Genomic DNA, 27,519 nt, shown 5'->3' with positions numbered 1-27,519 from the left:
TATATTTTTACCTAACATTTCAGCTCAGATTGGGAGAAAGAAAAGGAGTTAGCCAAGAGAAAAGCCTTCTGGGAAGAGGAAACAGCTTCTGTTGTAAAGTTACCATAACACGAAAGAGATGGGGTTTTCCAGTACTTAAAAGAAGCAGTGGTAAGTGAAGGGTGGGGCGGCTGGAGACAAGGTTGGAGAGGTGAACCCAGGTCAGCTCTTGCAGGTCCTTTAAGACTTTTGGAAGGACTGCGGATTTTATTTTCTGTGCAATAGGAAGCCACTGCAGGGTTTTCAGCCCTGAAAGGTTTACCGTATTCCAAGGGTAATTCTAGTTGCATTGTGGAAAATGTACTGGTTAGAGGAAGGATGGGTAAGAGGGATGGTGGTTTAAACTATAGCAACAGCAGCACAAATGGAAAGAAGTGGATACGTACAGTTGAGCTAGAGTCTGCCTGTCCATGCTCCTCACTGCTGGGTCCACTAATGATCCCAAGAGCAGACTTAGACCTATCATGTTCTCGAGCTAATCCTCATGGAAATAACTTTGTCTCTGGCTCCATTGATGGGTTATGGGAAAGTGATTTCTCCCTCCTGATCTGTTGTCCTTTCCTCAACCGAATCGATGTCCCAAAGCTGGCCTGGGACCACTAGGGGGATGTACACTGGTCCTTCGATGGCAACTCACTCTTACATGCTCTGGAACCACATTAGGGGGAACGTGCCTCCAAGCACCTGGGCCAAACTTCCCCTTTCCACTCTCATCCATAGACGAGTTTCTGTCTTGGTTCCTATTGCAAGTGACCGATCCTTGAGAATCATGATAATATCAGGTTCACAGTTATATCACCACCAGGAACTTGTCTTGTCCAATGAATATTTGCTGAACGAGTTTGCCCAATAGGAACAGGAATCCCCCTTTACAAGGGGGAGATTGAGGCTTATACTAGTTTTGACCAAAAAGACATCAGTAGCAAGTTGTACTTGCTAGGATGCAAATTTGTATTTGCTAGGATGCAAATTCAGATCTCTGACCCAGATTCCATAAAAATTTGTAGATATAGCCTCTCTAGACAAAAGCCAAATAGAAGAGGTGTGCAAGTTTCAGGGTCCATATAAAATAATTTTTTTTTTTTGTCTTTTTGCCTTTTCTTGAGCCGCTCCCTTGGCATATGGAGGTTCCCAGGCTAGGGGTCTAATCGGAGCTGTAGCCTCCTGCCTACGCCAGAGCCACAGCAACGCGGGATCTGAGCCGAATCTGCGACCCACACCATAGCTCACGGCAATGCCAGATCCTTAACATACTGAGCAAGGCCAAGGATCGAACCCACAACCTCATGGTTCCCAGTCAGATTCGTTAACCACTGCGCCACGATGGGAACTCATAAAATAAACGTTTCAATAGGGGACACCCTCAGTATTTCCTAATTTATGAGATGCCTTAAGGGCTGAGTTGTGTGAATTACCATTTACTGCTTCCCAACTTTATTTCTGTTGGTCTTTAGTCCTGATGGTCATATACAGCACTTATATGCTATTCATTTCATTCTGATTTTATAAAAGCAATATATCGTCTTAAATAATAAATTAGTCATTTTAACAACTGAGATTGTGTTTTTCAGATATTTACAAATGCACACTCTGAAAACCTAAAAGAAAACAGATACAGAAATTAAAAATAGAGAACCAATGTGTTATAGTTTGGTTAAATAAGAAATTAAAAGATAAATGTGGTTGTAGAGCTTTAAAATTTTGAACATAAGATTCAGTGTCCTCACGATCCAAATAGCACAATTCGAGCCGACTTCCTTTGCCATTATAATTAATAGGAACAGCAGTACTTTCTTGCCTCACACGTACAAAAATACATTTAAATACATTGTAAATTAATCAGTTCCAAGCACTTAAAGAGAATAATTTCCTAGCATACATTTCATTATAACTCAATTTTTTAAAGCATTCGTGTAAATGTTTAATGACTAGATATTGGCCTTTAAATTTTGTACTTACTCTTTCTTGATACTTTTGGTTCTTTTCCCTAAGTTTCTTTATTTGAACCATGAATCGTTCTACTGCATTTTCCTTTATCTGACAGCTGACAACAAAGATAAGATGTGTTACAATTATTTACCTTAGGAAAAAAATCTATGAGACAAAATTTTAAAATTAAACCCAATTATTTGAATTAAAGTATTACATATTTATAAAAACCCATGTAGAGATAAAAATCTCAAGTGATCTTGTGTTTCTGAGTATATTTTACTCACTAAAATATGTATTAGATAAGTTCAAGTTTTTTATCAATCCCCATTTATATTTCATAGTCATAATTTTTATGCTTTCTAGTTATGTATAAATAATTCAGCTTAAAGGGAATCTAAGAAAGGGCGTACAGAAAACATGCTTTCTAACATTTTAAAAACATTCAGGCAAAAATGACAAAACAAAGGCTTTCTAGGAGCGAGCACATCTTCTTGCAGTAATCAGGTAAATCAGACTGACCTGTTGGTTCCTTTTATTAGTGTACCATCTCTTCTGTAAATAGTAAAAGCTGCTTTCTTGACAAAAACACGTTTCTCTAACACCCAACAAGAATTTGTTGAGCCTCTGTTAGGTATGAAAGAGAGAGAGAAAACTACAGAAAGATTTTGGTAGAGGCTGTTTGATAGCTCTCTGAAGTGTTAAGTATATGTCTATTACCTCATAAATCTTACAACTTTAAATCTGAGACCAAAAAAGAAGAACAGAAGTAGCTCCGTGTAACCCCCTTGACTCAATGTAAAAGCAAAACCAACATACAGCACCTGTGTGGTGTAGTGAACAGAGCGAAGGTTGAAGAATGAGAAAGTCCGGTGTTGAGTGCTGTCCCTAAATCTTCCTACCTACATGACCTCCAACAAGTCATTCTTTGAGCCTCAATTTCCAAGCTGTTAATGGCAAGATGACAATCCCCAGCTCCGTGTACTTTTATGAGGATTAAAATAAGAAATCACATGTGAATGTTTCTAGCATAAAGTGCTTAGTAAATTTCAGTTGAATTGGAATTTTATGTCCTCAGCACCTCCTCCAAACGTCATTTAAACTATGATATTATAAATTTATTTGAGAGAAAAATAAGGCTCCTCCTTTCCAAATGAAGAGAAAAATACAATATAAAAACCAAATGAGCAATTCCTTTAGAAGCCAAAAGCCCTGTTGTATACTAAGCCACTTGGGTCTTAGGACTGGTTCTCCACTATCTGCTGAAAGACTCGACCTATTTAGGCCATGCTTATTCTTTTATAGACAAGAGAATGAAAGGAGATGAGCCCTGTGGTTCCTCTTCGGTTCCAAAATTCTACCATTTAAATTGATCAGCGTTCCCATTCATGCATCATACCTTTATCATAGGTATGCGTGTGGGAAAAAACATAGCATATACAGGGTTTGGTACAATAGGTGATTTCAGGCATCCACTGAGATCCTGGAACTTATTCCCCGAGGATAAGGGGTGGCGATGGGGGGATGAAGAGGTGATGATTTTATAGATTCAGCATTGGCAGGCCCAGCTCTTCACAAACAACCACAGAGGCTCATTACTTAATTTTCTTGAGAGAGGTTTTTTAAAGCTTCAGAAATCACTGACTACCTACGATGTGTGCTCAGCTCTTGGTTGGGAGCTGAGATTGTGTAAGAGGAAATATGCTGCCCGCAGACCCTTGCACACTCCCTCCTCAGATGGTGACGGGGCTGTCTTGGCTCTTTGTCCTGTGACAGAGGCCCTGTCACCTGGGAACACAGGGAATGAGCAAAGTGTAACTAGCAGAGCCCGGTGAGGCCTATTTATTTAGTTTTAACAGAGGAAAGAGAATGTGGGAATGTGCAATTTACATCTTGCTCTAGATCATGAGAGGTTTTAAGTGTTTTCCTTTTTTGTAAAACTCTATTAAAGAGGAGAAAGACTGGCCTATGGTTGACCCAGAGAGAAGGAGCTGTAACTAGATGTCATCATTGTGAGCTGTGGGAGCAAATTACAGACGAGACTGTGGTCACAGAGCTGGACTTTTTGTTTGTTTGTTTTTTTCAGGGCTGCATCTGCAGCATATGGAGGTTCCCAGGCTAGGAGTCCAATCGGAGCTACAGCTGCCGGCCTACGCCACAGCCACAGCAACACTGGATCCGAGCCATCGGTGTCTATGACCTACACCACAGCTCACGGCAATGTCAGATCCTTAACCCACTGAGCGAGGCCAGGGATCAAACCTGCGTCCTCATGGATACTAGTCAGATTCATTCTGCTGAGCCACGACAGGAACTCCCCAGAGCTGGACTTTTTGTCCATCTCTCGTAAGATGAGAGAAGTGTTCAGTTATGCTGAGAAATGAGGGCAGGTCGTTTCTGGTCATTACTGAATGTTATCTCAAGTGGAAAGTCAAGGTCACCTCCCATGGATGTTTCTCAGTGTTCCAACCCTTTCTCTCTATTCTGAAAGGATCATATGAATGGATCTGGAGTCTTACAAGAAGGAGATGGGTTTTCCCTGAAGGTTTAAAAAATAATTCTCTTAAAGACCTAGTTGCCAGACTTGGGGCCCCTCACTTGCAACCTCGTCCCCCTCCAGGGAATGGCTCCCCACTCCCAAGTGTTCCACAGGGGTCTGCTCATCGACAGTGCCCGCACCACAGTCAGAGTTGCCCTCTCTCCCTCACTCTGCCTTCTCTCAGTTCCCAGGCTGTGATAAGCTCTTCCCCCGGGTCCCAGCCTCTTTCCACAAGCCCCTCTGTCCATCCCTCTCTGTCTCCACAACACTCTTCCCCTTTCAGAGATTTGCTCACACATCACTTCCCCAAACAAGCTTTTCCTGATCCCTCTGACTATGGCAAGCCCTTCAGCCCACATACCTTTCTTTCATAGCTCCTTATTTAGAGCCATGTAGTTTTTTTTTTTTTTTTTAAGACTGGACTCTTTGTTTAATGTCCAACTCCCATGCTTCATTAGGGCAGGGAGCAGGTGGCCCTCCAGTGTCCAGCACTCACCTTGTGTTTGGTAAACATTCACATACTTGTTCAACACGCATGAATGAAGTACAGTCTTATTTGAAAAAAGACTGATACGTATTCATTCACTCCCTAAGTGCCGCATATTGAAACACCTACCCTGTACCCAGAGTTGGGGTTCAAAAGCTCTCCAGGGGCTTACTCTCCATTAGCTGGATAAAACCTAAACGTAGAATAGCTGTCACCTCTAGTTTTGTCTCTAGATCCTGGGACAGAGACATTAAGAGATACTCTTATTAAAGGAGTTCCTGTTGTGGCTCAGTGGGTTAAGAACCAGACTAGTATTCATGAGGATGCAGATTCAATCCCTGGCCCCCCTCAGTGGGTTGCAGATGTGACGTTGCCACAAGCTGCAGTGTAGGTCACAGATGTGCCTTGGATCCTGCATTGCTGCAGCTCTGATTTGACTCCTGGCCTGAGAGCTTCCATATGCTGCAAGTGCGGCCCTAAAAAAAAAAAAAAAAAAAAAAAAAAAAAGGAAAGGAAAAAAAGAAAGGCTCTTATTAAAAACAATTATCTCTAAATCACTTGGATTTGATCTGTAGGCATTTGGAGATAATGCAAATTGGAATGTCTAGAAATTAAAAAAAAAAAAAACTTCTTTTACTCTTCCATAAATATACACTAACTATTCCGTGCTGTGTTTGAAGAGGTACTCCAGCAAGCTGCTATGTCTGTGTGAGAGAATGACTAATAATACAACGGAGGGAGGGAGGAAGGAAGCCAAAACCACATTCAGGAATGCTATTTCATAGCTACCACTTGGCTTATGTTATAGTCAAAGTTCCCCGTCTTCAGTCCACCTTCAATCCAGCTTCCTTGACAGCTTTTGAGCACTTTATTTTCCACTGGATTTATGTGAGTCTTAGCAATGATGGCCCCTCGTGTAGGGAAACTTTTGGATTTCATAATCTAAGCTTACTGATAATCTAGAAGTGCTTCACTGGTAGGCAGTTTGACTTCTTTTGGTGGCCCATCTTGGATATCCTTTTTATTTGCTTTTGCTGTGTTTTCCATTGTGTTGCTTAGCTAGTAAGAAGTATACCTGTTTGAAAGAGACATAGGAAAAGTAAATAAATTTTTTGTCCCTCTACTTGTGTTTAATATGATAATATTATCATAACAGTAACTTTTCATCAGCTATTAATTAATTTGGCAACTAATAATAAAATTATCAAAAATAGGAGTTCTCGTCGTGGTGCAATGGTTAACAAATCTGACTAGGAACCATGAGGTGCGGGTTCGATCCCTGGCCTTGCTCAGTGGGTTAAGGATCCGGCATTGCTGTGAGCTGTGGTGTAGGTTGCAGACGTGGCTCAGATCCCACGTTGCTGTGGCTGTGGCATAGGCCAGCGGCTACAGCTCCAATTCGACCCCTAGCCTGGGAACCTCCATATGCCACAGGAGCGGCCCTAGAAAAGGCAAAAAGACAAAAGGACATATATATATATATAAAATATATAATAGATAATAATATATATAAGATATAGTTGTACTTTTTGGTAGTATCTGTAGCATATGGAAATTCCTGGGCAAGGCATCAAATCCAAGCCACAGCTGTGACCCAAGCTGCTGCAGAGACAACCCTGGATCCTTAACCTGCAGCACCACAGCAGGAACTCCTCAAAAATATTTTTTAAAAGGGAAAACCAGGACCACTGTTCTTAGAGTTTCATGGTAAACAGGAATACTTCATAGATTTTGTGGCTTTAGTATGGGTATTAACATACATCTATTAAGATCATTGTCTTCCTTAACAGGTTTTTCGCTTTTGATTTTTACTAAGTTCAAGAAAATAAGTGCCTCATCTTCAGTCAATGTATTAGGAGGTGGGTGTGACAGGAAGGACATAACCTTTGCGATTATTGCTCAAATCGCTGCACAGAGGAGAGCGGGGATGACGTCATTCTTGTGCATCACTGCCTTTCCCCACCTGGCTCAGCAGAGGCCGTCCTTGGATAAATCAGGCAGGCAGGTTTTAATTCTAGATCCACCACCTATTATCTTTGCGACCTTGCAGAGGTTACTTAATCTTTCTGAGTTTTAGTTCCATCACCTGTAAAGTGAGAACAAAAATCTTATTCTAAGTGCTGTGGCAAGGATTAAATAAGCTAAGGGTTAAAGCAATCTAGCATAGTGTCTGCCATATAGAAAGACTTTAAAAGTATTTTGCCCCTTTCGTTATAGCTCCAGACTATGCTTCTCTAAGCTTCAGGTAACTAAGACAGAGGGAGTGTGCCTGCTGCCAAGTATGATGAGAGGTGTAAAGACTAATCCGTGTGGTTTGCTACTGCCAGCCTTCATCACTGATTTGGATCACTGAATCGGCAATCTCCATATATCATTCAGGTCCACAGCGAAACTCCCTGAAATGAAAACATATTTTTCCCCTGCAGATATGCTGCTTGCATGCCCAGACCCCCAGGGAGGCTCAGTCTTTGTGTCTGAGACTTTTCTTTCCTAGCCAAGAGTGTTCATCTCTAGCATACGTAAATGCCAATATACTATGATACTTTTCACTGAAAATTATAAAGGTGACACATAAAAAGATTTAATACATTAAGGCAGAGTAATATATTAAGTGATCTCTTCTTAGATATCAAAGTATGGAGAATAATTCCATAAGCTCCCTACCAAAATGTTTCATTATACCATCACAGTTCACAGCAACTTATAGTGAAGAAAAAAAAAATTGCTTTCTTTTCTCTTCGATGCTGTTTAATTTTTATATTATTTTCTATTTTAGAATTAAAATTTTTAACTTGACTGTTACACAAAAACAGCATGTTGTCAAGTATTTCATTTTACAGTAACTCAGTATTTAACAAAAACGTTTATAATAAAATATTTTAAAGCTTAAACAACATTAATCTCTAATTTTCTTTCTGCATCATATGGAAGAGATCCAGTGTTATGGTACCCACCTGTGGTACCCATCTGGTGCTGGAGGAAAATAATGACCTCATCTTGCTCAGTTGCTTCTTATGTTTTCAACTTTCCGACCAATGTGCAATTAGTTACCTAACTGCAGCTTAGGCAAAGGGTTTGAATAAAACATGAGTGAAAATGCGGATCCATTAAGCACAAATGATTTATGCATAAACTATATTAAGGTTTATTGTTTCATATGCTTTCCAGAAAATTAGTAAGCCAATGGGATTGCCTGCTTAATAACTGACTTTTTCCGACGAGCTACTGACATTGCCTCAAAATGGACTTTTGCATTAGATAATGTCCTACAAACGACAGGAATTTTCATAAACATTTACCAGGGTTTACAGTGCCTGACCACCTAGAGGATTTCTATCTCAGAAAAAGGTGAGCGTTCTAGAAATTATCCACAGAGCAAGGTAATTATTTTCCAGGAAGATTTCACTGAGAAGATTTCCTGACAGGTGGACATCTAATCTGTTTTGCCAGTACCTGCAAACGTCTATTCCGTCCTGTGTGTGGCAATTTACCTGGCCCCTGGTTATAAAACACAGAAGAGGTGAGGTCTCAGACCGACAGGAAGAAAGAAGCATACTCCAACAGAACTTTAAAAAAATTAATGAGCAACTTTAAAAGACTTTAAAAAACCATGCAAGTAAAGAATGCTACCGTGATCTGTGCCCAGGGCATGACCTTTTGTGCCCATCTGTTCTTCCTTTCCCAACTCTGGGCATCAATAACACACACATGTAGTGTGAGGGCAGGTGAGGAGGCAGGGTTCGAAGGACTCAGATGTCCAGCCTTTCCAGAGACTAGTTCATAGTCATTTTCTGTCAGAAACTGTTTCAGAAAATACTCCCTCCCTGCTCCTCAGGGAAAAGTAAGAAGTCTATTTAGTAAAATAAAAAAAATAAAAGTCTATTAAGTAAAAAGTGACATATAATTGCCATCTTCCTCTAATGTACTGTTAGCCCATCATGCTTTCCTTGACTCTGTAAAATTATCCCTACAACAAGGAGTGTGTCCCTTCCTGCACAGTCTCAGAATCCTGGCTCAACACCTAGAAAGCTCCTCATGACTTTTTGTCATGATTTTGTGGAGCCACGAATATCCAGAAGTCTCTTAATGACCCCTTTCATAATATTGTGGAGGCTGGAAGGGATGGCAGTCCTGCTCTAAGGCCTTTCTAGACATTTGAAATGGATCCTGATGTTTTTTAGCTAATGTTCTATATAAATGTAGATTAAAATGGAAGATATTTATGTAATAGCATTAGTAATGACAAAAGTTCGCAATAAGATTCCATCCGGGTGGCGAGCACGATTTAGTTAAACAATCTCTATGAGGGTGTTGGAAGTCTTGAAGTCTAGATGTGGCTTTGCCATTAATCAGCTATAAGATTATGTAAGTCAACCAACAACAATAATAATGCCATCCTTCCAAAAGCCTTCGTTAAAGAGCAGTCTTACTTAAAAGGCACACATCTACCTATCAAGGCACGCACCTTCAACCAAAACAACTCCTTAAATACTAAATAACAGCTTCAGCAACTCCTGTCTTTGGGAATTCAAAAATAGATGTTGGGGAGTTCCTGCTGTAGCACAGCAGGTTAAGGATACAGCATTGTCTCTGCCATGGCCTGGGTTGCTGCTGAGGTGTGGTTTGATCCCTGGCCCAGAAGTGGGTTAAGGATTCAGCGTTGCTGCAGCTTTGGAGTAGGTCGCAGGTGTGGCTCAGAGTCAGCCCCTGGCCTAGGAATGTCCATATGCCGTGGGTGCAGCCAAAACAAAACAAAACAAAACCAAAAACAGATGTTGGCACACAGATTAGCATCTCCCATGGGCACAAATTAGATGTTCAGTAAATGTCTGATTTGAATGATGGGTAAATAATGCATGCTCAGGTTCTTTCCCAGTGGCCTTATTTATTTGCTCACAATGTTGTATGTACCCTGAATTTGGAAAGTAAAATAACTTTTAAACTCAAATGCTCACTCAGGCTAGAATACACTTTTAATATAATTAAAAACATTTTAGAAATACTCTCCAGCATATTAAAAAAAAAAAAAACCTGTATGCATTTAAAGCCTCTTAGTAGTGATAATATCACCTAAAACTCAGTTTTACAAAATTCCAGACCTACTTCTCTTTGTATAGATTATGGATATATAGCCCCAAACAGCTCTAAAATGTAAAACACAGCCATTCTGGAGCTATATTAAATAACCATATTTTCAAATCAACGTATTTAAAAATATCTGGATAGGAGTTCCTGTCATGGCTCAGTGGAAACAAATCTGATTAGAAACCAAGAGGTTGCTGGTTCGATCCCTGGCCTCGATCAGTGGGTTAAGGATCTGGTGTTGCTATGAGCTGTGGTATAGGTCACAGACTCGCTAGGATCTGATGTGGCTGTGGTGTAGGCCAGCAGCTGTAGCTCCAATTGGATCCCTAGCCTGGGAACTTCCACATGTCTTGGGGGCAGCCCTAAAAAGTCAAAAAAATATATATATAATATAATCTGCATAGGTGATATTTTCAACTTTTCACTTGCTCGATTGATGATGTGGTGTTACATTAGCATGTATTTTCTTCACCAATACAAATCTTTTGGTCATTGGCACATTTTTGAACTCAAATTATATTGGATTCTTAGCTTAAAAATTGGTCTGTCTTCTGATCCAGAATTGCTAATAATAGTTTGAAATGCAGTATATTATACTAAGTTTTCTACCAGAACTATATATTTTTTTCAATTCCTGTTGTCCTTCAATTTTAGAAGGGACAAAAAAGAAAAGAAACCACCGTGAAGAGAATATTGTGAGGATGGTGGAAATACTTTTACATTCGGATGGCAGAGGAGAATAACAACCCTTTTCCCCTTCAAAGAGCAGTGGCGAATAAAGAGGACCAGCTGGGGCGGGGTCTTGCCGGGGAGGGTGGAAAGGAAATCCATGAGCCGTAATTGCACACACTGATAAATACCCAGTCTATTATTTTCCTTCTCTGCCTTCACACAATTTTTTTTTCTTTTTTCTCAGATGGGACATTTCCTACCTCCCAGTCACTTCCTCGACTCTCTCCTCCCAGCAGAGAATTACGGAGTAAGAAGGGGAGTGAGGAAACAAGCTACTATCCAAATCTAGCAAATAATAAAAGAAACCAAGTGTCCTAATTTGAACGATGCTGCCGGCAGCCAGGACAAACCAGGCTATGGATTAGACAGGTGAGGTTTATAAAGTACCTGCAGTGGGAGGGGCTCTTTTCTGGTCCTAAGAAGGGTGCGAAGATGTGTGGGGCACTCATTCTAAAGAATTCACCAGACTGGGAATTCAATGAGAAGAGCACTAAGATTTGAGTCTAGATCTAGCTCCTCCACTAGTGAGTTTTATAACCTCAGACAGGTCTCTAAGCCTCAGTCTCTCTTCCACCTTTCCTACCTCCTGTAGGGGTTATTAATGAGGCGCAAGTGGGAAAACGGTCAAGTGATAAAGTCCCCCCAAAATGGAAGGCAGTATTAATTTACTGAGTGAGCATCTACTGTGCGCTGGAGACGGTAAGGGCACCAAGGTTACAAACCTGGATCAAAATCAGATCCTACCCTCCAGGAGCTGAAGATCTCGAGAGGCGAATAAGTAACGCAATCCAGGGGTTCTACGGCAAGGTGGAAAAAGAGGTGGGTTAATATTCTGATCAGATCAAAATTTCTTCCTCCTCTGTGTCCCCTGGGTGTAGAGAAGCTGTGGGCCTATTAGAACCCCTCCCAGGGGCTCCTAGCGGCCCCAAACCTCGCCTGGTGTTAAGACTCCAGAAGGTTGGGACCACAGGCCCATTTTGTGGCAGAGCAAGGCTCAGGGCCGGTAGGGGTGGGGCAGAGATGCTCTTAGAGTCTTAGGGGTCATACTGGAAGGAATCGCGCCCGTGCGGGAAGGCCAGGCAATCTCCAGACCTCCCCTCGATGGCTTCCAGGTGCAGATGCACAGAAGTGGGCAGGGAGATAGCTCTCGCCTTCCGCCTGCAGGCCTGGCAGGCTCAATCCGCCGCAGCCGCCCGGCCTCCGTTTCCAAGGCGACCGGCTCACAAGGACCGTCCCCTCCCACCGCAAAACAGAGCTGCGAGCGGCGGGCCGGGCGCGCCCCCTGGTGGCAGCAGGGGAAACCGCCGCCCTCGCCGGCTTCCTTCCCGCGGGATTTTCTTCGCCGCAGCTCACCCACCTGGCTCCCTCTAGCGGCAAACCGGGAAGTGGTGAGTTGTTTAGAGCCGCGTCTTCCGGCCTCTGTCCTGTGACCTTAAGCCGCTTGCTGTTTTCTTCCACTGTAAAATGAAGACATCAGGACTGGTCGGTGGTTTTCAGACAACTCCTAGGATGGGGAAACGGTTGTGTGCGCTTGACGGGAGATCTGCCCGCCTCTGCCCCTTACACCGAGACAGCCATTCTTCTGTCTGCTTTTTTTGAGTAAGAGTTCTTTTGGGTTTAACTCCGAATAGATATGCAAACCCCTGGACTAAATACTTACAGCTCTAAAAGCCCTTGATTCTACCCATTTTCCTTCTTGTTTATTTGTTTATTTATTTATTTATTTTGCTCCTAAATCTTAAGAAAACCAATATAGAGTCCATCTCCCCCTGTCTTTCCAGTCTTGGCGGCTCTCTCCTAACGGGGGCGGGGCGGGGGGGGATATCACACACCTGCAACCTTTCAGGTGCCCCCTTTCCTCATCTGCGTTCTTTCTCCATCTCCGCCTCCTGACAATCTCTTAAATCCTAAGAGCACTTAGTTGCCTTTGAGTCAGTGATCTTCCTTCTGTACTGAGAAGACAAAAGCGAGGCATCGGCTTGGACCTCCACTCATCATACGTCACATGCTTGTCATCCTTGAATTTAATTTTTAAAAAAATACATTATCATATGTTTCATGCTTAATGGTGTTAAGGTTAATAACTTATTAAGAACTTAAGGAAGGGAACTGAAACAGTGAATGAAAATATTAATTATCTTTGTGGTATTCCCTCATAGCTCAGCAGTAAGGAAACTGACTAGTATCCATGAGGACCTGGGTTCTATCCCTGGCCCCGCTGGTTGCGGTGGCTGTGGCCTAGGCCAGCAGCTGCACCTCCAATTCAACCCCTAGCCTGGGAACTTCCATATGCCCTGGGTGCAGCCCTAAAAAGAGAAAAAAATTATCTTTGCTTAAGGGAGTTTTTCTCATCAGGAAAAAGTCATCCAAAATCTAGCGACTATGAGATAATTTATATACTCTACCTCATTTGAACCTCCCTTTATTCTTAGTGTTATATATTTGTTCAGTGCCAATTCTTTGTTGTGATCAGCATTTTTTTTTTTTTTTTTTTTTTGCTTTTTAGGGCTGTACCCGCGGCATATGGAGGTTCCCAGGCTAAGAGTCCAGTGGGAGCTAGAGCTGCCAGCCTACACCACAGCCACAGCAATGCAAGTCTGTGACCTATACCACAGCTCACGGCAATGCCAGATCCTTAACCCACTGAGCAAGGCCAGGTATCGAACCTGCAACCTCATGGTTCCTAGTCGGATTCACTTCTGCTGTGCCACGACGGGAACTCCTGATCAGCACATTTTGGTAAAGTTTTTTTTTTGTTGTTGTTGTTGCTTGGTTTTCCCTAAAATAACAACAACTAGTGGGATTATGGGGCAAAATTATTGAATAGAGTTCAGATGCTGAAGGGAAAAAAAAATGTACCACTCCAAATGTTTAAAAAACGTTTAAAGCATGGGGATTTGGGGGGTTGTTGTTAAATGGAAAAACAATTTTGTGATTCTTCAGCATTTTGAATTCATTCCCAAATCACTTTTTATAAATCCTAGGCCAGCTTCTTTTGCTAGAGCCTGGGCCCATGGTCAAAAATGTATTCTTACCCTATCATTTATCTCCTGTGCAGTTTTTCTTGTGATGTTTGCCAGTTGGTGGTCAAACAATGAAGCTGGATAAGAACCATTTGCTGACTTTCCTCATTTAACCTCGATTTTCTGTTAGCCTTGCCATGTTGAATGATGCAGAAATAGAGGTTCGAGAGTTTCTGTGGTCAAAAACGCCAACTATGTTGTCTGATTTTGGCAAAAACACCAAGAATTCATTTGGTGTGTACTGTTGCTAAGCACCCTATACTTTTAAACCTCTTTTCAATTGAGAATCACGACCTCTGCAAATAGACCGTAAGGCAATCAACTAAATGTACTAATATAACATTTCACAATAATTTTTAGAGACATGAGCTAGTGATTTAACCCACTGACTTTGTAAACCAGTTCAAACTTCTAGTAAATTAGAAATTTCACTGACGACAAAATTCCTCTTGAGAAATGGAAAAGGCCCCGCTATAACTTCTTATGCAAAAGCTTTGTTCCTCACACGTTTGAAACAGTGAAATCGGTGTTCTGCAAAAAGAAAAAAAGAGTCTTGGGGTAAAATATTCTCTTGAGAGGAAAAGTTTACACCCTCAGGATGACGTTTCGAACCATCGTCCACTGGCATGTTGCCATGTTATAAAATGGGCCTGTTTCCCGCTTTATGAATAAGGGTTGCATTTTTTCCCTTTAGGCCGGAGGAATAGCTCTGCAACCCACCCGCCTCATCCCTTCAAACCAAGTTTAACTTGAATGACCAGAAGTCTGGCCAAAAAAAAAAGACCTCATCTCTTTTTTTCCCACTGAGCTCCTCTGCCTCAGTTTGGAAATTACTTTTATGATCTCTTTGTTCTCCTTGGGGACGCCCAGGATGGTAAGCTGAAGCCAGAGTGTCCTGTCATCTGAGACTGAGCCAGCTGACATGGGCTGTGCTTGAAGGCTTTAGTGTGTGACGTCACGAGAACAGTGCAGCTACAGTGAACTGCTAGATGTGTTCACGCAGTTTTAAAACATGACCACAGAGGATAAATGTCTAAGTCAATAGAACTTGACAAAACAATCCAGAAATATATATAGAAAGTTGCTTCAGACAAAAGTGCCCAGGTAATTAAATAAAGGATAGCATTTTCACCGAATGCTACTGTGACCAGGGCATATCTGGAAAAGAATGAGCCTTACCCTGAGTATATACCATACAAAAAACTAACTCAAAGCGAATCATAGATCTGAACATAAAAGCTGAAACTGAAAACTTTTAGAGTAAAACATAGGAGAAAATCTTTGTGACTTTAGGGAGGCAAAGAACATGAATCAAAAAATGAAATAATAGTTTAGACTTAATCAAAATTAAATACATCTGCTCTTTAGTTAGTTTTAAGATGAAAAGGCAAGCCGTGTTACTGAAAACAAGTTCATGTGCCCGACATACAGTGAGGCCAAACCAACCAAAACATCGGAGGTTGGAGCAGAGAAAGGTTTATTGCTCAGCAGAGAAAAGGTGACTCTTGCCTGTAAAAATCCCGAACTCCCCTTGGAGGGTTTCAACAAAGCATTTTTTTTTTTTAACAACAAAAGAAATATGTTTCTTCTTGTAAAATCAACATCCTAATAACTTGGCCAAGAAGGTTCAGCAGGTAGCACTGAGGCACCCAATGGTCTCTGGGCTGCAGACCAGCTGCAGAGATTGAGGCAATTAATGGCCTGACCACCCAAAGATTAAGAGGTAGCATTTTCAAGGTCACATGTTAGAAGAGTCTCAACTTGACCACAGTTTCTGGTAGAACTCGATGTCCTCGGAAGGGGGCCTAAATTTTAGGATGGCCCAAGGAATGGGTGATACTGTTGATGTGGGTGAAGATGTTGAAATTAGGCCGCTGATGGCTTTGAGGAAGAAGAGGACAGAGGCAGCCAACTGACTCCAGAAGATCAGGGTGAGGCCAATGAGTGTGACCTGGTTCCTGAGAAGGAAGCAGAAGATCAGGAGCCCCCCGAAGGAGTGGATGAAAGAGACAAGAAGGAGGACAGAGCCCATGGCCCACTTGCGCCGTGAGTGGAGGTCCTCATACACCTGGGACACCAGGAGGAGCACCAGGCCAAAGATGGTGACCACCATGGCCAAGGTGGCCGTGCTGCGGGCCAGGGCCATGCCGCAGGCCAGTCAGGGCATGTGGGCCTGACTCAGGTCTCTGAGGCAGTGCGGAGCAGCAGTCTGGTTGGAGGCCATGCAGAAGTGCCACAGCCCAAACTGGTGATCCTCCACCAGGAGCCAGTGACCATCACAGATGGAGACAGAGGAGAGGATCATGGACTGGGAAGCACTCAGGATGATGAGGGTCCAGATGAAGGACTCGGGGGAGGACTGGCAGGGCCTGCATTGGGCCAGTAGCCTCTGGGCCTGCACGTTGAGAGTGGTCATGCTTCACAGGGCTGGGCCACGTGCTCCTGCCTGGTTCTTTCATTCTTCTTCCAACAAAGCATTTTTTTTTTTTTTACAAGAGAACAAATGCACTTTTATTTAATTTTCAGTAAGTTTAAATTCTTGAAGGGTAAAGCATCACACGGATTCTGTGTCCAATGGCCTTGGCAGGAAGGTTGCTTCGGAATTTGGCACGAACCATGCCACTGTTGCCATGAGCACGAGTTACTTTTCCCCAGATTACTCTGGTTTTGTTAGGTTTTCCGCCAGGAGTCACTGTGTTATTCTTTGCTTTGTACACATAAGCACATCTCTTGCCTAGATAAAATTCAGTTTCATCTCGGGCATAAACACCTTCAATTTTAAGAAGAGCTGTGTGCTCCCTCTGGTTCCGGAGACCCCGCTTATAACCAGCAAAAATGGCCTTGGACCACAACCTTCCCGACATATTTACTGGTTTTGAAGTCCTGCTCCCAGGAGGCCTCCACAGGTTCCAAGATGGCTGAAAGAGAAGGGGGAAGGCCCAACAAAGCATTTTTAAAGGACAGGTGAGGGAGGGGTGCCCCAGGGTACGTCATCAGCTTGTGCACAGCTCTCTGATTGATTGATGTTGATGTGACAAAAAGAGTAGCATTATCAATCCTTAGACACCAGTTGATCATCAAGTAGTTCATTTCTTCCATTTGGTGATGGTTTTTAGCATCTGAACTCAGAAACTATGCATGAGATACTCTTACCGGGGTACTTCAGGGAGGAGCTACAGTGGAGGGTATGGGGAGGGGTCTCTCCTGGGAAAGCCCCATAGGGTCCTGCTCAGTTACAGCCATAGTCTGGAAGAAAATATTTCTAATACATATACCTGCCAAAGGCTGGTACCCATAATTTATAAACAACTCCTAAAGCTCAATAGTGAGAAAACAAAGCAACCAATTCCAAATGCCAAAAGATTTGAACGGACACTCCACAAAAGAGGATATATCAGTGGCCAATTAGTATATGCTCAACATCTTTGCTTATAAAGGAAATGCAAATTAAAACCCCAATGAGATACCACTAGATACCCGTGAGAATGGCTAAATTCAAAAGACCGACAATACCATGTGTTGTCAAGAATGTGGAGCAACTAGAGCTTTCTCACATTTTTGGTAGAAGAGTAAGAAGGCACGACCATTTTTGGAAAACAATTCGGTAATCTCTTATAAAGTTAAATTCATATCTGCTGTATGACCCAGCAACAGCACCCTTAGATATTTATTCAAGAGAAAGGAAAATGAATGGCCAAGAAGCTTATCATGATAACCCAAATCTGGAAACACCCAGATGTTCAGCAAGTAACTACATAAACAAAGAGTTTATATTCACGCAATGGAAACTACATAGTATTTGTTTGTTTGTCTGTGTTATGGCTGCACCCACGGGATATGGAATCTCCTGGGCCAGGATTCAAATCCGAGCCGCAGCTGCAGCAACACCAAATCCTTAACCCGATATGCCACGGCAGAAACTCCCTACTTAGTATTTAAAACGACATGAACTATGGATATATGCAACAACATGATGGGTCTCAAAAGAATTTAAGCTAAGTGTGGAAAATATACTCTATCATATGAAATTCTGGAAAATCCTAAAAGCTGATCAGAGGAAAGTTTTTGGGATGAAAGAAATGTTCTATAACTTGATTGTGGTGGTGGTTACAAGTATATATATGCTTGTTAAAACTCCTCAAATGATGTTTTTAAATAGGTGCATTTTATTGTATAGAAATTATATGTTTAAAAAAATTTTAAAACAGATGGCAAGTTATCTGATAACTCCTACCCTCAAGAAGTGGGGTCTCTGTTTCCTCTCCTTGAATCTGGGTAGTCCTATGACTGCTTCAACCAAGAGAATGCGGCGAACTGACACTACATTTCTTCCAAGGCTAGGTCATAAAAATTCATACAGCTGCTTTTGCTTTCTTTCAGGATACCTGCTCTGAGGGAGGCCAGCTGCCACGTAAAACATTCACTGTGAGAGGACCATGCTGGAGAGCCCAAGTATATGCTCTGTGGTCAACCAGCAGAGTCCTGCCCTCTAGCCCACAATGTGCCAGGCATGTGAGTGAAACCAACTTGGATCCTCCCCACCAGCCCGTCCCTCAGCTGAGTGTTGTTGAGTTGATCTCAGTTGATGCCACAAGGAGCAAGAGATCACTTGTTACCAAGCTAAATTTTGACAGTGTATTAGTTGTCCATTACTGTATAACAATTTACCTCCAAGTTTTAGTGATTTGAGACAACAGTAATAGCTTATTATCTCACAGTTTCTATAGATCAGAAATTGGGAGCAAATTGACAGGGCAGTTCTAACTTGGGCTACCTCATGAGGTCAGATGTTGGAAGATTCTGTCTCTCCCTGAAGGAGCTTTCAGTCTAGGAGGAGGGAGGGGCAGACAAATTAATAGGCAATTGCAACAGAGTTGGATAACCCTCAGTGTTAAGGGACAACCTAACCCAGTCTCAGGGTCAAGGAAAAATTCCTAGAGGAAGTGAGGTCTAAATTGAGTCTTGACTGGGAGCAGGAATTAGTCTGCTTGAAGGATTGGACGTGAGGGGCTGGGGCAGAGGGGTGTCCAGGAGCCTGGAGGTGAAAACCAAAATGATGAGTTTCTTATGGAGCTAAAAGAAGTTCCCTAACAGTAGGGTCCCAGCAAGAGGAAAGGAGCAAGAGGGGAGGCTGGCGAAGCAAGCAGGGTCAGATCCTGGTGGGTCCTCTGAACCTGCTCTTTCCTGATAGTAAACATGTGCTCCGGCTACAGTGTGGAGGAGGCTGGGAGAGGTCAGGATGGGGACAGGTTCCAGGATGAAGGCCACTGACCACAGCTCCCATCTTTTCTGCCCAAGGGCCTCTCCCTTAGGTCTAGTTTCTGGTCCAAGAAACATGTCTCAGGCTCTGCCTTTTGTAAGACTGCAGCGACTGACAAGAAGAATGACCTCACCTTCCTGGCTGCAGTTATCAGCTTGAGCAATCTCTGGAACCTTCTCGGACTCAGGTGAGTTGCCCACGCCCACAGCAGGAAGCAGCCTGTGAAACTCGGCCTCCAACAAACATTAAAAGAAGGAGAACATATGGAGTAACACCACCTCACATCTGGAGAACGGGGCAGTATAGGTCCTAATTAGATCTTTGAAAAACTAAGTGTAACTATTTTCCAGTTGATTTTTTTGTGTGCGTGTGGTAAGAATGAATGAGATCTGCCCGCTTAACAAAATCTTAAGTGTATAATACAGTATTGTTAACTCAAGGCACTATGTTTAGCAGGAGATCGCATCTGGCATAACTGAAACTTTATACCTGTTGAACCTCGGCTCCACATTTCCCACTCTTACTGAGTTTGGCTATTTGAGATTATCTCATATAAGTGGAATCATGCCATATTTATCCTTCTGTGACTGGCTTGTTTCACTTAGCCTAATGTCTTCTGGCTCGACCATGTTGCTGCAAATGGTAGTATTTTCTCCTTCTATTAAGGATACATAATATTCCATTGTATGAACGTACTATGTTTCGTTTATCCATTCATCTATTGATGGACATTGAAGTTTTTTCCAGATTTTGGTTATTGTGAATAATACTGCAGTGAACATGGGAATGTGGATATCTCTTTGAGATCTTGATTTCAGTTCTTTTGGATAAATACCCAGAAATAGGATTGCTGGATTATACAGCAGTTCTATTTTAAACCTTTTGAAGAAACTCCATATGATTTTTCCAAAATTTTCGTTCACAATGAAATAGCTTTCTTGTCTATCAGAAGCAATGGTTTCGAACAGACTATGGGAAAATGTGCCATATAAAAATATTTTAAAAAATAGAGTTTAATTACAATACTGATAGTATATATTCAAAACCTAAATAATAATTCTTTTAAGTTCTCAAAACTTTGATTTAATACATTGCATTGAAAAGGAAATACTATGTAAAGACAATGCATAACATCGAAGAATCTCAATGCCAATTCTCTCCAAATAAATGTATAAGTTTGATTCATGTCTACAAAAACATATTTGTTTGCAGAAGGGAAAATAATCAGGACATTTTCAGGAGTATATATCAGCATTAACAAATCCAAGGTAATGTGCTGTATTTTTAAATAAAAAGAAATAATTAGGTTTGGGGTTACTCTCTGTACTTCACATGGTGTTGAAGAAATCTAAATATTTTACCTTTTATATAGCACTCTAGCTGCGAAAGCCATTGCAAAAGACTACATTATGTGATTGCTTTTAGATGCTATGTCCAGAAAAACAAACCTACAGAGATAGGAATTGAGAAACTTGGGTTAGGGCTGTACACAGTAGGGTCACCAGCAGGGGGACCGCATGCAAAGAGAACCATCCAAATGAGGGGTGGGAGCTGGCTGATGGCTGACCAGGGTGCTGCAGAGAAAATAGTCTTTCAGCCCTGAAATTGAGAGAGCCTTCTAGTGAATGCACCTGACTTTGGGGAGTACTCGTCGGGGGTCTAGTGGGACTTCGAGACATAGGAAACCGAACCAGGCTTTATTGATGCTTATTTTCTCTGAGACCATGAAATTTGGAGTAAGACAGTCCAGAGTTTTTCTGAAGCTGCCTACCAGCTGCATGACCTTGGATAAGTTACTTCACCTTTCTGCACCTCAATTCCTCGTCTATAAATGGAGATAATAGTGCATACCTCCCTGGGTTGTTCTAAAGATTAAACACATGATACAATTCCTGGCATAGAGTAGGTTCTCAGTAAGTATTAGTTCTGTCATATGCCTTCTAAAATATTGCTTTAGAGGGACTGCCAGAAAGTAGGAAAAGTGGAGTTCTCCTGGGTCATATTTCCCATGTGGCTGGTCTGATGGGACCCAAATATGCACCTCTGACCTCGCTGCAATCCTGTCCACGCAGCTGCCTACTCAGCATCCATTAAATGTCTTGCTGGTACATCATGCCTCAGACCCGTCATCTCCTCCCCCGTCCAGCCTGCCCCTCCCAGCCTGCCCCTCCCCCTCCAGCTGCCCCTCCCCCTCCAGGCTGTGTCCATATTCAGTAAGTAGCACCAGCATCTACTTAGCTGTTCACACCTAAAGATGGGGAGTTTTTCTCTACTCTTTGCTTTTCCCCAAACCCCAGATCTCATCAGCCTTTGAGTTCTGTCAATTACCTACAGACTGGGTAGATTGAACCTGTTCATTAATTTTCATCCCCAAATATTTGTCAAGCGGCTCACTGTGACTAGGCACCATGTTGGGCTCTGTCTTCACTGCTTCCTTCCTCATATTGGTTACAATTTTCTCCTGATTCGATCAAAGATGAAAGAAATAGCTTCCCAACTAGTTGCCCTGAATCTACTTTATACCTCCTCTAATCCTTTTTCCACGTTCTTCCAGCAATTCATTCCTTTGCTTAACACCTTAAGTGCCTTCCCACAGAGCCCTTAGGAAAGAAGGTAAGGCTTTCTAAATTCAGGCTGCCAGCTCTAGTCATTGGTTGGGTTCCCCCAGAAGCTCACCCTGAGATTGGGATTTGAGTGCAGATTGTTAATTTGGGAGGTAGTTCTCAGGAAGCTCTCGAAGGAAGATGGGGAAATGAGGAGGGAAGGAAAAGAAGCCAATCCAATGTGTGTTAATGAACAGGTTACTGGGATCTGGGTTCCTGGGGCTCGGCCTCACCAGAGCTCTCTGGGAGACAGCATATGCGGTGAACTGAATTGCGTTCCTCCAAAATGCATCATAACCCCTAATGTGACCATGTCTGGAGATAGGGTCTAACAGGTGGTAATTAAAAATGAAGGAGGGGCTTCAGTGAGATCCTAAGGGTGGGGCCTCGATACCACGAGATTAGTGCCTTAATAAAAAGAGGCACCTGGAGCCTTGCTCCTCTCTCTGCCTTCCTCTCCCTCTCCTCTCCCCACATAAGAAGTCCCATGAGCACTTAAGCTCTTAGCGATGTGGTGACTGCCCACAAGCCAGGAAGAGAGGTTTCACCGGAAACCAGCCACACTGGCACCCTAATCTGTGGCATCTAGCCTCTGAGAACTGTGAGAAAATAAGTGTCTGTAGTTGAAGCCACTCAGTCGATGGCATTTCGTTAACGGCAGTGCAAGTAAGTATTAGTCCTGTCATATGCCTTCTAAAATATTGCTTTAGAGGGACTGCTAGATCACAGGCAGCATAGATCACTGGGAGTTGTCAGTGGGCCCTCAGGTGGAAGCTGGTAGGTTAACCCTCAGTTCTCATTTGCCATTGGCTTAGGGCTCCCGAGGGCACTGATGGTGGGCACTCGCGGCCTGTGCTGCAGGGGCTGAGCTCCTGTCCCCTCTGGGCCAGAGAGGTCCTCACTCAGCCTGGGAGCCCCTGGTGGCGAGGAGCCTTTGGCTTGCCTGGTGAGTGCTCAGGGGCTCTGGGCAGGGCCCCAGGGTCCACCCCAGCTCCCAGAATGCATTCTGCCTCTGCTTTGTCGCTCTCCTTACTTTGTGATGACTCATCAGCTAATCTGTTAGTTCTGAAAGGGTGTACACAATATACCTCCAGGGCTTAGCACACAGCCTGATATGTACTAGATGTTCAAGAGATACTGTAAGATTGTTTTTGGCCACACCAAGGCATGTGGAAGTTCCCTGGCCAGGGATCGAACCTGTGCCATGGCCATCGCTGCAATGACAGTACAGATCCTTAACCCTCTGCACCACAAGGGAACTCTAGTGCTTAAGAGATATTTAGTGAATATTTGGATAAATGAATAAATGGTGATCCTTCTCAGAAAGTAACCCAGTCACATCATGCTTTGTATTTGACAAAGAAATCACACATGCAGCAATAAAACCTCTAAGTTATTATTATAGCTAAATCCCCACATTCACATAAATCACTGAAATTTCTTAAGAAGAACCAATTAAGGGCCTTAGGAGGCTCTCAAAAATAAAGTTTAGAATGTTAGTTTTTATCCCTTTGCAGCAAACACAGTCCTGATATCTTTCTTCTAGCCCCAGGTCACTCCACACGGGGCCCCAGGGGAGATGAGCCACTCCGCGTCCTTGCCGTGCACAACTGGGCTCAGCCCCGGAGCTGGCTCCCAGCTGCTCATCAGCATGAGTGCAAACAGGTGGATCACACAAAGGCGGCCTTATGGAGCTTGGACTTCATGCTGTGAGCACAGGCAGCCGTGGAAGGTTTTGCAGCATGCCAAAAGCAAGACTTTAGAGAGGCAAATGGAACAGTGAGGTTCAGGCAGGAAGGGACTGGGAAGAGATTGGAGGCTGAGAAACCAAAAGAGAGGAAAGAGGCCTGAGACAGTGTGGCTGACAGAAACCTCTGAGCTGTGTGAAACTTCCCACTGTGGGTCCCTAGGCTGGCTGGGGACAGAGGAATCACTGCAGTGAATGAGTCAAGTTTACTCCTTCCTGTTACTTTATCTGTGAAGTTATTTCCTAAAGCACCAAAGGGGTGTTTGTAAGAAAAGTAATTGCAAATCACAAAGGTTACCTGTAGATAATCCAGAATGCAAGTTTTCACAGCTGTGTAAGTTTAAAAAGGCAGCAAGTGACATTGGCTTTGGCCTGTTCCTGGGATAATGCATGACTCTTCCGTGTGTACTGCACTTGGCTTTCTCTGAAACTGATGAACTTTGTGCTTTTAAAGGTAAAACCTTGCTTACACTAAAAATACTCCTCTTCACATGTTTGGGGTCTTGCTTATAGTGGTGATTACATGGTGATATTCATGCACCAAAACTCATCAACTTCTACATTTAAAACCAGTGAGTTTGTATGCAAGTTATGCCTCGATAAAGCTGACTTTTAAAAATTGAATGAAGTTCAAATATATTCAGAGATGAATCCAGACAAATAAGCATATGTATGGTACATATGTTTCCAGCTATATAAAGCTCCAGAAGGAGTTCCCGTCGTGGCTCAGTGGTTAACGAATCCGACTAGGAACCATGAGGTTGCGGTGTTCGATCCCTGGCCTTGCTCAGTGGATTAAGAATCTGTGAGCTGTGGTGTAGGTCACAGATGTGGCTCGGATCCCGCGTTGCTGTGGCCCTTGCGTAGGCTGGTGGCTACAGCTCCGATTCGACCCCTAGCCTGGGAACCTCCATATGCTGCAGGAGCAGCCCTAGAAAAGGCAAAAAGACAAAATAAAAATAAAGGTAAAACTCCAGAAAATGCAAACTAATTGACAGCGAGAGAAAGCGGATCAGTGGTTGCTTTGTTGTGAGTATACTTACACAGTAATGAACACATTCATTGTCCTTAGAGTGGTGTTGGTGTCAGAGTGAATATGTATATCAAAACTTACATTTCAATGAGACGGCACATCTCTTCACCACTGGCCATAAACTTTTTGTCATTGAGAACCATGACCTTCGCTGCTGTATCTCCCACATCTAACCTAGGGCCTGGCACATATTTGGTGAATAAATTAACAGTTTGGGAAATATTAGCCTAGTGACATGAATGTAGTTCCCAATTCTATCCTGTTCTACCTATATAAATATCTCTAAGTCTCAGTTTGCTCATGTGAAATAGGGTTAATACCCCTGATCTCATAGGTTTGTTGTGAGGGTTACAAATGATGTACCTAAAGGGTTACAAAATAGACCTTGGCAATGAAAGCTAAAGAAATGGTTCCTTTTGGAGTTCCCGTCGTGGCGAAGTGGTTAACGAATCCGACTAGGAACCATGAGGTTGCGGGTTCGATCCCTGCCCTTGCTCAGTGGGTTAAGGATCCGGCGTTGCTGTGAGCTGTGGTGTGGGTCGCAGATGCGGCTCAGATCCCGCGTTGCTGTGGCTCTGGCGTAGGCTGGTGGCTACAGCTCACGATTAGACCCCTAGCCTGGGAATCTCCATGTGCCGCAGGAGCGGCCCAAGAAATGGCAAAAAGACAAAAAAAAAAAAAGAAAGAAAGAAATGGTACCTTTTATTACTATATGCTGGATAGACAGCTACTATTTGCCTCATAAATTCTAGGGAATTGTGCCAACCAGTTATTTTGCACGTACGCCCTTTGGAGCACATTCACGGAGCCATTTCAAGTAGGGATTAATGGAAAGAGCTTTAGCCCATAATGGATCACTGCATAAATGTAATAATGAATAGATTATTCCACAAATCAGACTTTAAAATGATATAGACTTAAAACTAGGTAGAATTGCTTTCAAAAATAAGCCGAAACAATGGTTTCATGGGGGCATAAATAGGTCAAAATTTATTAAGCTGTATATTTGAAATACATGCAGTTTATTACGTCAGTTATACCGTAATGAGGCTATTTTCTTTAAAAGATTAACCCACCAACAATGAATAGAATGAAATAGCTCTATTATTTAATATGAAGTTTGATTCTTTTTTTTTTTTAAGAAACTGTTATTTTATTTTATTTATTTTTGGTCTTTTTAGGGCCTCGCCTGTGGCATATGGAGGTTCCCAGGCTAGGGGTCTAATCATTGGAGCTAGAGCTGCGGGTCTACACCACAGCCACAGCAACGCAAGATCCGTGCTGCGTCTGTGACCTACACCACAGCTCACTGCAATGCTGGATCCTTAACCCACTGAGCAAGGCCAGGGATTGAACCCGCAACCTCATAGTTCCTAGTTGGATTCGTTAACCACTGCGCCACGACAGGAACTCCCTGAAGTTTGATTCTTTTAATTTTTTTTTTTTTTTTTTTTTTTTTTGGCTAAAAGGATCCGTTCATTATTAGGCTTCAATTTGAGCACAATCTAATTGTTTCTCAATTTTCTGGTTTTTGATTTTTTTTGAGATTTGGACTGCAGTGTGACACATGTCCATGCCATCATCGTTGAAACTCCACTCCTTAAATGTAAATATTTGTTGAAGGTTAATCTTGCTTTAACAGTACAAAGGAAACTTATCTCCATTTCAGAATTGACAGATGCTTTTTACTGTGACGCCTAGAGAATATGCATACTGCCAGTTTTTTTAAGTTGTCATCCTCCACAGAGCTGATATTGAGTGAACTTGGGCCTCTTTTTGAAGAGTGACTGCTTAAGTATACAATTCGTAAATCAGGAATATCTGCACATGATTAGAGAGCGTGTATTTTTGCTGTTGTTATGGGAACAACAATCATTGTATTATTTAACACCCATCAAGTACACCTAACTTGGTCAGCCAACCAAAGACCTGCAAATAAAGCCCCAGGGCACAGAATTAAAGGTGAAAATGAGTAGATGTGGGTCGGCTAGCAGACAAGACTTCCAAGAATTTGGTGAAGGAGTTGGAGATAGAGAGTCTTAGTTTATGATCCCCCCCAAAGCAGACTCTGAGACAAGAGCTTGAAAGGCAGGTAGTTTGTTTGGGAGGTGATCCTTGGAAGCACAAATGAGGAAGTCAGAGAAGTGGACAGGAAAGGGAGAAATGCCAGTGAAGCCTGCATTAATGAGGGGAGACTGGGGCTCAGTCTCACTAGGGACTCTCTGAGGAGTCTTTGGAACAAGCTTCAAAACTGTCCCACTGAGGGATGGTGACCCAGGAGTATTTTTCTGCAGATCAGCTTCTAATTCTTTGAAGGATGCCCTGCAAAGTGAGGACATTAATTAATCACACACACACACACACACACACACACACACACACACACACACACTGCTTGTGGACTGAGCAAGCTCTTATTGCCTAAAGAAAGTCCTTAGACAGAAACACAAAGAAATGTCAGCCAATGGGAAGCTGGCAGCGTGCATGGCGTGGAAACTGCCCATTGCAGGTGCAGATAAATTCAGCGGCTAGATGAGGGGATGTGAGCTGGAACACCAATGCCATCCGCTGCATGGGTAGTTTTGGAGCTTTGATATGATAGAACATCAGTGCTGGGTGTTGAGAAATGTGTAGCAGCATGCTTAAACAATGCGTTTATAAATTCTGAAGGAGGAATTTCCTTTTACCATTTTCCCATAATGAAATAAAATTAATGAAATGTACAACTCACTGGTCAATTCCATTGACTTTTCAGTTGTTCTATATCCTGTAGACAAGTGGTTCTCAAAATGTGTTCTCTGCTTCCGCAGCACCAGCATTGCCTGGAATGCAGGTTCTCGGGCCCCGCCCCAGCCTTACTGAACAGAACCGCTGGAGGTCAGACCCAGAACTCTGTGACCAGCCCTCTGAGTGTTCCTGAGAGACACTAAAGTTGGAGGATTTGGGGTATAGACCAAACACCGTGCTGAGAATTAACCTTTATCCCAGTCAGAGTGGTGGACTGATTTCTAGTCTTAGTTGGGTATGAACATGAATAAATTA

At 42.7% G+C, this 27,519-nt stretch overlaps 3 protein-coding genes and 1 pseudogene across 5 annotated transcripts in view; 1 reads left to right on the top strand and 3 right to left on the bottom strand.

Annotated features, from left to right (window-relative positions):
- Positions 1-12,410, bottom strand: part of CCDC83 (coiled-coil domain containing 83) — a 48,272-nt gene extending 35,862 nt beyond the window's left edge. The window contains exons 1-3 of one of the 3 annotated variants that reach the window (XM_021062606.1): positions 6,958-9,571; positions 5,947-6,069; positions 1,999-2,083 (exon numbers count right to left, since the gene is read on the bottom strand). In XM_021062606.1, the coding sequence (XP_020918265.1) occupies positions 1,999-2,083; positions 5,947-6,041 (180 nt within the window). In that variant the 5' untranslated portion in view covers positions 6,042-6,069; positions 6,958-9,571. Of the gene's footprint in view, positions 1-1,998; positions 2,084-5,500; positions 6,070-6,957; positions 9,572-11,533 lie in introns of those variants that run through there. The other 2 variants (XR_002335564.1, XR_002335563.1) reach the window with 2 other exon arrangements.
- LOC110255409 lies at positions 13,870-16,283 on the bottom strand (annotated as a pseudogene).
- LOC100519675 (60S ribosomal protein L35a) lies at positions 16,312-16,770 on the bottom strand. Its single transcript, XM_003357226.4, has one exon. The coding sequence runs from the start codon at positions 16,696-16,698 to the stop codon at positions 16,366-16,368; it is 333 nt and encodes a 110-aa protein (XP_003357274.1). The 5' UTR covers positions 16,699-16,770; the 3' UTR covers positions 16,312-16,365.
- SYTL2 (synaptotagmin like 2) overlaps positions 18,215-27,519 on the top strand; it is a 146,153-nt gene continuing 136,848 nt past the window's right edge. The window contains exons 1-2 of the mRNA XM_021062588.1: positions 18,215-18,346; positions 19,133-19,281. The gene's annotated coding sequence lies outside the window, so the exon portion shown is untranslated. The remainder of the gene's footprint in view (positions 18,347-19,132; positions 19,282-27,519) is intronic.

Source organism: Sus scrofa, chromosome 9 (assembly GCF_000003025.6).
Source record: "Sus scrofa isolate TJ Tabasco breed Duroc chromosome 9, Sscrofa11.1, whole genome shotgun sequence".
NCBI classification, from domain to species: domain Eukaryota; kingdom Metazoa; phylum Chordata; class Mammalia; order Artiodactyla; family Suidae; genus Sus; species Sus scrofa.
This window is presented reverse-complemented; position numbering and strand designations above follow the sequence as displayed.

Coding starts and splice junctions, on each gene's coding strand:
- LOC100519675 (XM_003357226.4), bottom strand. CDS start 16,698: ATGTCGGGAAGGTTGTGGTCCAAGGCCATTTTTGCTGGTTATAAGCGG.